This window comes from Heteronotia binoei, chromosome 21, assembly GCF_032191835.1.
Source record: "Heteronotia binoei isolate CCM8104 ecotype False Entrance Well chromosome 21, APGP_CSIRO_Hbin_v1, whole genome shotgun sequence".
Taxonomy (NCBI): Eukaryota; Metazoa; Chordata; class Lepidosauria; order Squamata; family Gekkonidae; genus Heteronotia; species Heteronotia binoei.
Genome location: NC_083243.1, coordinates 62,234,809 through 62,247,129, shown reverse-complemented (window position 1 = coordinate 62,247,129; position 12,321 = coordinate 62,234,809). Strand labels below are relative to the sequence as shown.

At 39.7% G+C, this 12,321-nt stretch overlaps 1 protein-coding gene across 2 annotated transcripts in view; it reads left to right on the top strand.

Moving 5' to 3' along the window:
• Positions 1-10,097, top strand: part of G2E3 (G2/M-phase specific E3 ubiquitin protein ligase) — a 40,341-nt gene extending 30,244 nt beyond the window's left edge. For both annotated transcript variants that reach the window (XM_060262043.1, XM_060262044.1), the window contains 4 exons: positions 7,090-7,271; positions 7,560-7,732; positions 8,423-8,622; positions 9,571-10,097. In XM_060262043.1, coding sequence (XP_060118026.1) covers positions 7,090-7,271; positions 7,560-7,732; positions 8,423-8,622; positions 9,571-9,821 — 806 coding nt within the window. In that variant the 3' untranslated portion in view covers positions 9,822-10,097. The remainder of the gene's footprint in view (positions 1-7,089; positions 7,272-7,559; positions 7,733-8,422; positions 8,623-9,570) is intronic.
• Positions 10,098-12,321: the final 2,224 nt, after the last annotated feature.

Here is a 12,321-nt window from a genome sequence, read left to right as displayed (position 1 = left end):
GATCCAACATAAATATGAGCTTGTTGGGACAGGCCATGTGTGTCATAAAATGTAATGCCAGGTAATGGAGATATAAACTTTATAAAAGACACAGACAAACACAAAGAGTTTAAAAAACTTAAAATAAAACATGCTTAAGACATTAACACCCATTGGTCTTAAAGGTGCTTTTTTTTATCTCTCCTGTGCAATTCAGGGAACTGGGCAAAGGAAGCTTTGGCTCTTTCCTTCCTTCCCCAGGGCACCAGGAGGGGGAGGAGCCTCAGCCAATAGAAGGAAGAGAGGCTTGGTTCAGTAGTTCTTATGTGCAATTGGGAGAGCCTGGCAAAGCAAGCTCTCCCTTTCCCAAGGGAGGAGCCTTAGCCAATGAAGAAAATAGAGGTTTTGCTCTGTAGCTCCTGTGCAACTGAGAAAGCCTGGCAAAGCAAGCTGTGACTAGAAAAACAAGAGGACCACAGTAAAAGTTAATAGCAAACAGGTAAATAAATGACTGTGGAAAATCACGGAATACAATAAATGGTAAATACTTAAACAAAAATTCAAAAAACAGCAGCAATAATAATAATTTCATAGAAAATTTAGTAAATATTCAAAACACTAATCACTACAGCATCTATAAGATCAAAATCACAACAATTCAATTAATAACATTGCTCATAAATCATTATACATGCTGGAGCTGGTCTTGTTCTAAGGCAGGCTCTTTAAGCTGAGAAGGTTCAGCTTTCTTAATATATCTGTCCACCCTTTGACTGTTCCATATGGCAATAACCACCATCCAAGGTACAGCTCAATGTAAGTGATCTGTGCCCTATCCAGAAGAATCTGCAGCAACAAAACCCCACCTCACTGGAAATTCTATGGCAGAATCCTTCATGCCTTGCAAAGCTCTCCCTCCACCAGCCAGGACATAAGCAGGCCAGCTGCCCAGGATCTCTGTTATCAAACCTGGCTCCCAGCACCTTGAGGGAAGGAGGCGCTCGAGGATGTCAGCTGGCAATGTTAGCTATACAAAGCCTAAGAACAGCTAGAGGCATCAAACTGGCTGGTGCATGCCTGAGGACTCAGGTATGGTGGCTGAGGGGGAGGTGTTTGCCTTCTGGGCAGTGCCAGTTAACTGAGCATTCTGGCTAATTAAGTGCCTAATAAAGCTTTACTGTAAGTAGGAAAAGTTTTGCTTCTACAATTTGTATTCCACTCTTCTTCCAGTGAGTTCAGGACTTTTTGCACATAAGGTTATTCTAATTAATCTGTACAGCATCAGCATCCTTGGGAAATCAGGCTGAGAAATGGGATGTCTTTATTTTGTTTTATTGAATTTGTATCCCACCCTTCTTGCAAGCAGGCTCAGGGTGGGTTCCATAATTTATCTTCAACAATAAAAGCACAGCATATTAAAATTCCCACAATGAAAACATCCAAAAATTCAGCAACAGTAGTTTATGCCTCAACAGATACAATTATAGTTGATCATCAGGGGCCTAGAGGGGGGCCTAATAACAAGGAGATGCCTGCTGCCTCAACTAAAGATCTGGAAGAAGAGCTCCATTTTACAGGCCCTGAGGAACTGTAATAGATCCCACAGTGCCCTGATCACTAATAGAGACTCTTTCTACCAGGCAGGGGCCAGATCCAAAAAGACCCTGGCCCTAGTTGAGGCAAGTTGGACATCCCTGGGGTTGGGGATCACCAGAAGATGCTGGGCCCCTGATCTGGAGGCCACATCCAGCTGAGATATCTAATAGCCAATGATAGACCTATTGTCCATTAAATCTGCCCCAACCCCTTAAATTCATCTAAGACAGTCATGTCTCATGGCAGTGAGTGTAATACAGCTTCCATTTGTTTCTTTGGAATCTGCTGCTGATCAGTTTCATAAGGTAGCACACAGTTGAAGTATTATGGATGAAGTGGAAATGTCTGTCCACTTTTTCTACACCATGCATAATTTTGTAGAACTTTATCATGTCAATTTGGTCAACTTTTTTTTTCAAACTAAAAAACTCTAGATGCCCCTATAGGGCAGATGTTCCTTTTTAAGGAATTTCCTGCTTGGATGGGGGCAGGACTCCCAGCTCTCCTGAGGTCTTGCCTCTGTGTCTCCTGCTGCTCAGTGTCTGGCTACCACGGGAACAGTTTAATGCCTTGGATGCACTTAGAGGAATAGCTACTTGCCAACCCTCCAGAACTCCTTTTCAAATAGTATGCTCGAAACAACTGAGGTCTATGTGGTATCACTGCCAGCATCATTAAAAATTAAATGTTTACAAGCATATTTTTAGCACAGCACCAGATCTGAGCAAGGAAAACAAAAGAAATTGCTAAAAAACACAAATTCTCTGTCCCTTTCTATACATTTTTATTTATTTATTGTATTTATATCCTGCCCTCCCCTGAGGGGCTTGGGGCAGCTAACAGCAGTTAAAACAACATAGAATAAAAATAGAATCACAATAAAATCATTTCATACAATTACAGTTTCAGTTACAGTCCCTAGGATCCAAGATGGCGTCATTTTTCTTATTTAGCATTATATATAATGTTGTTAGATATGCTTGGGGCTCTATATTAATGCTGGGATGGGTTCAGGTATTAATGCTGTGGGATGGTGGAATAGTGGTCGCCTCCCGGTAAGATATTAAAAGCCAACTTGAACATGCCCTATCTGATCATAGAATAGGACAGGCTGTTTAGCTTAGCTGTTCTAGTTCTCTACATAATTTCCCTTGCCTTGAAGCTTTCTCCCAGACAAGCACATGGTCAGTATTGCTGCCTCAAGAGTTAAGGGTCTTGTGTTCTCTCATCATCTGAGCATCCCAAAGAAAGAGATCTTCCTCCTTACTCTCTGGAGTTTTATCTTCTACCTTCCCCCAGCCCAGGACAGAGAAGCACTTCCTTGCAATCTCCAGGAATCTCTTTCCTGGAGACTCTCTAGCATACCAAACCTCTATTCCCTGTTGAGGGGGGCGGGAGGGGGAGCTGAACTGGGCCATCCTGATGTCTCTCCTGTTAGCTCCATTGGCATTTGTAAGAAGGTTAACCTGGAAAGCCATTGATGGACTTCTCCTTCCCAGCCTGTTCTCTGCCCAGATAGAGAAAAACTTTTAAACACATAGTGGAAGCTTGGTGGTTGTCACATGCTGGTTATGAATTTTAAATTTTTCACTGCCTAAGACCTGCATATCTAAAGGATTGTGTCCTCCCATATATCCCTGTGCCCCATTAGGGTCTTCAGGCTGCTACCTACTGGCTGTTCTTCCACACAAGATAGCCTGTCTGGCATCAACCACAGCCAGTTCTTTTTCCATTATAGCTCTCACTCTTTGAAATGGACTCCCTCTGGAGGTGAGAATAATGCCAGTGTTAAAAAGGTGCTGCAAGGCAATTTTATTCACCCCAGTCTTAAATGGGATCTTCAAGCATATTTTGGGAAGGGGGGGTATCTATTAGTTCTGAATTGCTGCCTTGAACCTCAAGGAAAGATAGGATACAGCTACTTTAATAAATGCATTATTATATTTGCATTTTTATTCTCAAGCTCTAACATGAATTTAACTTACTTGGGAGTGGCAGTAAAAAGGCCTTTCGGTCTTTTTCGTGGCCTGTCTCTGCCAACGTTGATGCTATCAATGTATTTATTCCACTGAATTTCATTTGTCTTTTTATTGACTATTCACCCAGTCCAGTCTGAGCTTCCCACAGTTTTCTTGTGTTTTCACAACTTGGTGTAATTGACAAACTTTGTTTCACTGTTTACCCTGTTGCAGATCATTCATGAATAAATTAAATAACACTATAGAACAAGCTAGGGACCTTCTAGGAGGTGAGAATGGAACAAAAGATGTGTGATTTATGTTCACCCACTATTTAATGCAATTTTATTGGAACTGGAAATAAAATTTTAACAAATAGCAGAAGGGTTTTTTAATTACATTCTCATACCCATGAGTCAATGTTGGTTGGCAATCCAGTATAAATAGTTGCAAACACAGAAGTCAGCAAGAGTGTGCACAGTATTTATTATATCATGCTGGTGTGAGGTTGCTGAATGATTTTTCTCTTCAATTTGATTCAGTCATGGTTTCTTTCTTAAATAGTCCTTCATCCTTTCCTTCTTCCAGGAATTGGCATCTTAGCAGTGTCCGTATGAGACTAGTCAACCGGCAAGCTTCCAACTTTGTCACTCATTGCAGACTCATAATAGATTTATCTGGCCATCCTTGTTGACTCCATCTCATATCATCTGGGATACTGACTCTGCCTTCTCCCTTCTGCAGTTTTGTCTTCTTAGTCTGTGGCTTGCGCACACTAACTGATGTTCCTTAATTTTGGAGTTCTCTCTAGAGAAGTCTGAAGAAAACACCTATGTGTTTATTTATTATATTTATGAATCACCTAATCCCTGTTACTGCAGGGCTCTGGGAGATGTACAAATCCATAAGAAAACATACCAATAAAACAATACTTAAAAACGTTTTAAAATCAGATGGCAATAATAAATCCTGGTTCAGACTGCTGGCTACTTCGCAGGCAGGAAGGGAAGAGGCAAAATGCCTCGAGAGCAGTAAAGGGTTATGGAGAAATGCCATTTTAGGCCTGTATTTAACTGGAGACAGACTTTGGGCCCTAGTCTCTTCCTCCTTCCTCCTCTCCTCCTGTCTGGAACCAGCAATTCTGAGGAGGCCTAGAGAGGAAGTCTTTCAGGCTAGTCTCCCAGAAGGCTGCAGGAGGGTAAACCAGCTCCTGGGCGGGAACTGCAATTTATATTAGAGATTTTGGGCAGGAAACCCTCAGCGAGTGAGTATGGAAACCGTCTGAAGAAGGTATGGTCAGGCTTGCAACAGTCCAAGTAAAGTAGTGCCTGCCCTGCATGACATCCAGTTAGGGCAAGTATTATTTATTTAATTAATTAATTTATATCAGGGAGAGAAGGAGTGGCCCTTTCAGGTCAGCATACCAGGAAAGGCAGGGCCAGGGCCAGCTAGCAGACACAGGACTGGTCCACCACAAGGGGTGTCAGCTAAGATGGTAACCACTACTTCCTCTTCAGCCTTTCTAGGTACTTTTTGGTTCTTTCATAATCCCTTATCATATCATTCACCCTTCTGCTCAGACACAAAGTTTAGGTCATAATTCATTTATGGTCCTTCTGTGTTATTTTGTTGATTACATATATTCCCAATATAGATCCCTAGGAAAACCTACCACTTACTTCTCTGTGCTGTGTGACAACTGTCCATTTATTCCTTCTCCCTATTTCCTCCTCTTCACCAGTTACCAGTTTATGAAAGACAAATCCTCATATCCCATGATGATTATCCCATCCCTCTTATCCCATGACTATTAAGTTTACTCAGAAGTTCAGAATCAAATCAACTTTCTTGGTGAGGCACCTTGTCAAACATTTTTTTTTGTCCAAGTATACTATTTCTAAGATGTGTCATACTGTTTAACATGCTTGTCATGCAAAGAATTCTAAGAGGTTGGTGAGAAAGGGCTTTGTTTTTATAGAAACCATGCTGATTCTTCTTGAGCAAAACTTGTTCTTCTATGTGCTTAACAAGTCTGTCTTTAACGGTATTTACCCAGAACAGCATCTGTTAATTCTGTGCAAAGGAATTGTTACTGGTGCAGTAAAATATACCAGTTCCATGTCACAAGTTTGATTTTTAAGGTGCCATATATTCTGGTCTGGCTACCAAGCGAAAACATTTGTTAATCGTGTTAACGTATTGCCTTTTACTGTTGGCTCTGAATACCACTCCAATATGTACAAGAACATAGACACTCTGGGCATTTCAGAAAGCTGGTGGGATGAGGATAAAAAGTGGAATACAGTGATTCCTGGATATAAATTATATTGGAAGGATAGGGAAGGAAGGGTCAGAGGTGGAGTGGCTCTGTATGTCAGAGAGGGTATATACATTCCAGTTAAGATATTGAATTGGTCTGATCTTTGTAATTTGTACCTGCTTTGTCTAATTTATGGACAGCAGAGAAAATAAGTTTGTCCTTCTAGTCATTAGTAATTGCTTGAAAGCACCAGGTGAAAGGGGGAGGTTTTTGTTGAGTTGTGTTTAAGGCCCTTCTGGGACATATATTACTACTTGTGGAACCCTTGTAGAATATATATATATCACTGCTTGTGAAGCAGTAATCTCCATTTTAAAGCAATGTAACCATTTATTAAGGAAATACAGAACTGAAGCAAGTTCTTCACACTACTTCAAGTTGGTGGTCAGAAACAAATAAATGTTTCTGGGGTGGGGTGAAGATGTTTAATGAAAATGTTCATTGGTAAATGATGGCTGAGATCCTGAGAACCCTATACAATTATCCAAGTTCTTATACCTACTGGATATTGATTGGCTTCATCTCTTGACTATGTGTAGTTGGTTATTTCAGAAGCCACTCCAGGGAATTTTCTGGTTTTAGGAACAGGTTTGCCAGGAAAAGGGAAGTGCATGAAACACGGCAGTATAAAATGGAACCTGAAGAGGCTAGCGTCTTTCGTAATTCATTGCTACAAGATGTGACAATAATTCATGTGGCTTTAAGACAAGGATTATCAACTTTTTCTTTAACAAGAGTTACTTCTGAGTAATGAAAATATCCCCCCATAGCCATGTTACCATGTTTTGTTCTCCTCTAGGAACGTAACGTGGATTAGAAATGGCAACAGAAATCCTTCTATCAGTTTAGCAATACAGAGCAAAATAGCATATTTCTTTCAAAGGCTTAGAACTGATCTTCTCATGATTTTTTCCTGGGTCTTCTAGGGGATGGATGAGGTACTTGTAGCAGTGGCCAAGCTACTGGTAGCTCATGAGCTTATGAGAGCTCACATGGTGCCTGTTGGAGACCCTGTCTTCAGTCTATCACTGATCATGATAGGAAAATGAAACTTCTGTTAAGAAGTAACATTCCTCTGAATATCCCTTGTGCTGGGGGAGGGCTTCAGGAAAACTGTTGTCCTCATGTCCTATGCTAGGCTTGGTGGTTTGGTCTGCTCCAGGAGGACTTCCTGTATGTTTGGATCACTTTTGTAGGCAGTCAGTACAATAATTCTTTTTATATTTGTACTTTCAGCTCTTAAAGATGACTTGTACTATGAAGCTGGAAGAATGATTGCTGTTTCTCTGGTTCATGGAGGCCCACCTCCTGGTTTCTTTTCCAAGACCTTGTTTAATTGCCTTGTTTATGGCACGGAGAATGTGAAACCAACAGTGGAAGATGTTGCTGACATGGGTGTTTTGCAGACAATAATGAAAGTAAGCTGTTACTCATTTGTATACTTCTATAGAGAAGAATTAACTGGTAGCCTTTGGATTAGCATCTTTGTTTTGAAGAAAAGCTGGGTGTTGAAGCTGTTGGTTTTCTACTCAAGAATGTACTGACAGAATAACATTGTGTATAGACGTAGGTGAGCCAAAGATGACCAAGTATACAACTTGAGTTAAAAGATAAAAATTAGTAGAAGTATACATCCATCAGTTTGAAATGGATGCACTGATTCATTCAGTAAATTAACTAGTTAATATGTTATTTCCTACTATTAGATAAAATCTGCAAGGAATGTGAATGATTTAGAGTCGGCAATAAGAGATTGTAATGTATATCTCAGCTCTATTGGATTTGTGAAGCATATAACAGCTCTGTGTGATAAGGATATGTTGGTGAATGAGATACTGGATTACCATGTCATCAAGAGAACACTTGCTCCTTTTGAAAGGTTTGTTTACATGTAGAATCCAGGTTGTTTTAGCTAAATAATAAATACATCTTTTTCAGTTTGTAGTCTAGAACAATATCACCACTTTTTGTGACTTTAATTTTCTGCGTGTGCAGTTTCAAATGTTTTATAGTGTATCCCATGTTTTATGAATTCATTGTCATGTGGTTTGCTTTCCCTTTTTAATTTTTTTAATAAAAGCAAAATATAAAATATTCAGTTACAACCCATTAGTGAAACAATATATTATAATTAATCCCAAAAAGTTGAAGGGATAGCTGAAACTGCTTTGAATAAATAAGATGTCAAATAAGCCCTTACATATAACCTTGGCTGAGATAGTGTTAACAGTACAGAAAAGGTAGCCTAAAGGAGCGGTTCTGTTCTAAAAGTAATTCCTGGAAAATTGTTACTCTAAGAAGATTGACTCAAAACACAAATTGGTTTCTGCCCCAGAGGGAATGTTCTTCCTCAATCATTTAGTATATAAAAATGGGAATGTGTCTGAAGAAAATAGTAGTGCAAGCAAAATACAGGGGGAAAGTGAATTCTAGCTTTACTAGAAAATTTAATATGCAGAAAATATTAACCTGACAGTCTGAAGAAGATATGTTTTACTTTTTTAAACATTCATAGTACTGCTTGTTCACGTTTTCTGTTTATGTTTCTCTCTCTCCCTCCTCCCTTTAGTTTTAAACAAGGTTTGAGAACTCTTGGTGTTTGGGAAAAAATGCAGATGAATCCTGATGCATTATGTAGCATACTGTGTCACAAACCTGATAAACTGTCTGCAAAACTTCTTGGTGACCTCTTTACAATCCACTATTTACCAGGTGCATACCAAGCCAGAAGTCTTGAATTCTGGATGGGTTATTTACAAGAGACAGAAGGTAAGCAGCAGAAGGTGGCAGCCACTGCCAAATCCACATTTTTCCATCTTAGATGGATAAGGCATTTGGCCCCATACCTAGAGCACGATGACTTGGCAACAGTGATCCATGCGACGATCACTTTGAGAATTGACTACTGTAACCCCCTTTACATGGGGCTGCCCTTGACTTAAATCCAGAGACCCCAACTGGTGCAAAATGCAACAGCCAGGTTGTTAATGGACCTGCCTGTACGGTGCACATTCAGCTTGTGCTGGAAACATTGCACTGGTTTCCTTTGGTATTCTGAATTCGCTTCAAGGTGCTGGTTATAACCTTTAAAGCCCTATATGGCCTGGGACCTGCCTACCTTCGGGACCGCCTCTCCCCATATGTGCCCCAGAGAGCACTCCATTCAGAGTCTCAAAACTTCCTTAAGATCCCCAAACCAAAAGAGGCTCAACTGTCCATCACCAGAGCATTTTCAGTAATAGCCCCTGCTCTGTGGAATGCCCTCCCTGAAAACATTAGGGCCCTGTGGGACTTGCCACAGTTCCGCAGGGGCTGTAAAACTGAATTATTCAAACTTGCTTTTAACAGCTGAAGGAAGGTAGCTATTACTCCCACACAATCATTATAACTTAATTAAGAACATCAAAGAAATCAGAAACGCACATCTTGGACTTATTGATTATAAATTGTACGATTGCTTTTATTGTGTAACTTGTTTTTAATGTTTTATGTGGTTTAAATTGTTGTTAACCACCCTGAGCCTGCCAGGAGAGGGCGGGATATAAATATGATAAAATAAAATAACAAATAAATAAGGGAATTTAAAGGGAGGGTAATTCCCTCATTCATGTGGTCTTGGCCACATATACATGTGTTTGAATTTTATTTAAAGTATAAGGTAAAATCTTTGTATACACTATATGCAGCTGTTAAACACTTTCTGACATTTTGGTCTAGATGGTGAATCAGCAGTAACTCTGGAAGACATACTGGTGTTTGCAACTGGCACCTGCTGTATTCCAGCCATTGGGTTTGAACCTGAGCCCACAGTTAAGTTCGTGGACATAAAATACCCTGTTGGAAACAGAGATCTTAACTGTTTAGAGCTTCCAGTAACAAAGTCTTATGAGAAGTTCAAAAGAATCCTGGATTTCACCATCAGAAGTACTGTAAGATTAGAAACAGTAAGTCTCCGCAGTAGATGCTGAAAATTGAACGATGGAAGAATGCAAGACAACTGCTGGCTGCTTTTGGATTACTTGCATTTATTCATACTTACAAGTTTACAACTTGACCGTGGAAATGGATTGATTTCATTCTTTGCATTTTGAACTTGGTTTCAAAGTGGTAAGCAAACAAAATTTTAAAACACTGCTTGCTTGATTTGTATTTTCTAAAAAAACCTTGGAAATTTTGTTCTTAGTCTGCTACTTTTTAACATAAACCAACAAGTGATGACTTCGTAATATAATTATCTGAACACATGAAGCTGCCTTATACTGAGTCAGGCCATTAGTCTACCAAAGTCAGTATTGTCTACTCTGACAGAAACTAACTGGTCTGAAGCAGAGATCTTCAGTAACACCTACTACCTGATCCTCGATATGCCAGGGATTGAACCTGGGACCTTTTGCATGCCAAGTAGATGCTCTACCCTGTCCTGTTCTCTGGGCATCTGCTGGGACAAGTATTTTCCATTTATATCACAAACAGTTGGAAACCAAAACTGCTGACAAATATATCCAGGAATCCTTCTCTAGTTTGTTTGTAAACTTTAATATCCAGAAAGCCAGTTTTTTGTGACATTGAATTGATGATGTGGTGTGCTTTCATTTTTCCAAATGAAAAGCCGCATGAGTATTTCTAATACTTCATTTTATGTGGAAGCTAAACACTTTAGGGAAGGGGGTTTTTTTTAATGAACAACAGAATTTTACAATATCTTATGTAGTTATGGTGAGATATACCAACTATGTTTCCGTTCTACAGTCATTCTAAAGCCTTTCCTTTTGGAATACTAATGGTAATGTGTTAAAAGAAGTTAGAAAAATATATTGTTATATAAAGAATTTAAGTTCCAAAAAGATACAATTCAGAAGTTTCCAGGTTCCAGTTCAAATAGTACATAATCTATACTAAATGCATTCTGTTTTATCCATAATGGGAATAATATCCTACTTCCAGTAAACCTAAAGAGAGGGCACAGAACAGCATTAAGTTTGCACTTGTCTATATGTACAAAAGTATCCAGTTTAAAGATTCATTATATACTCAGACTTATTTGAAACTTTATGCACTTCACATTTAAAAAAAAAAATTTATCTAGAATAATTTATCTACGTTTATAGATACGCCATAAGCAGTATTAAACCATAGTCTGCTGTAATCTAGTACTTGGTTTGCTACGTCTCAGGTATTAGATAATGTGTTGCATCCAGCAATCGATCAGTAGCATGTGGTAGTGCATGGAGTTCTTTGTCATGTTCATGTTCCCTCTTTCCAGCAATATCTTCCAAACCTAGGTTTGCAGCACCCAAGTGAACTAATAGCCATATTGGTCAGGATGCTGCATTGAAGTGAGAGAAGGGGGCAAAATTGCAGCACCTGCCTACATATGTGGCTGCTATGAATCCTGAAAAGATGGAAGTGCTACTGGTGAGTGGAAGGACTGGCCTGGGATTTAAGGTATCTCCCATTCTGGATGTGGTTGCACTCCTGTTAAAGGAACAGGTCTGTAGTCTGGAGTGTTCTTGCACCTGGGCCTACTCCTAGATAAACAGGTTACAGCTGTGGCCAGAAGTGCCTGTTACCAACTTCAGCTGGTTAGCCAGCTGTGGCCTCTCCTGGACAGAAAAGATCTGACCACTGTGGTGCAAGCACTGGTTAGTTGCTGCCCTTGCAAAGTGTTCACAAACATCAGTTAGTGCCATCTACACTGACTCTCAGTCTATTTCTGGGCACAATTCAAAATGGTAAGGACTGACCTTTAAAGCCATATATGGTTTGGGACCAACATACCTGAAGAACTGCCTTCTCCTCTTATAAGAACATAAGAGAAGCCATGTTGGATCAGGCCAATGGCCCATCAAGTCCAACACTCTGTGTCACACAGTGGCAAAAAAAAAACCCAAGTGCCATCAGGAGGTCCACCAGTGAAGCCAGGTCTATTTATGACCCTACCTGACCACTGTAGTCATCTTTAGAGGCACTAGTTCTGGTGTCCCTGCTTTGTAAGATTAGGTGGGTAATAACCAAGGAGAGAGACTTTTGAATCACCATATCAGAACTCTGGAACTCTCCCCAAGGAGACTTGTGTTCTCCTTCTGCAGCATTTTCCGCCGTCTTTTTTATTTCATTTGGCATTCCCTCAATGATTCCCTCCTTCCCGCCAATTGTTTTTTTTTTGTTTTCTATTATAGCTTTGGTTTTAGTGATCTCAGTGATAAGGCTTTTGTTGTCTTAAAAACAAATAATAAAAATCACATCTTAAAAACAATTTGTTAGCTGTCTTTTTGGCCCTTTTGAGGGCAGAAAGGCAATGCCTAAAATTTATAAATATTAGTCCACACGTTCCATTGCCCCAAGAATCAGCAATTCCAGGATCAGAGAAAGAAATATGGCAAAGATCTGTGCTGCTTGCACTGATGGAATCACTAGTTTTTCCCGTAATTTAAAATACCTAAATCAATGGTTTGGATCCAAAATAAT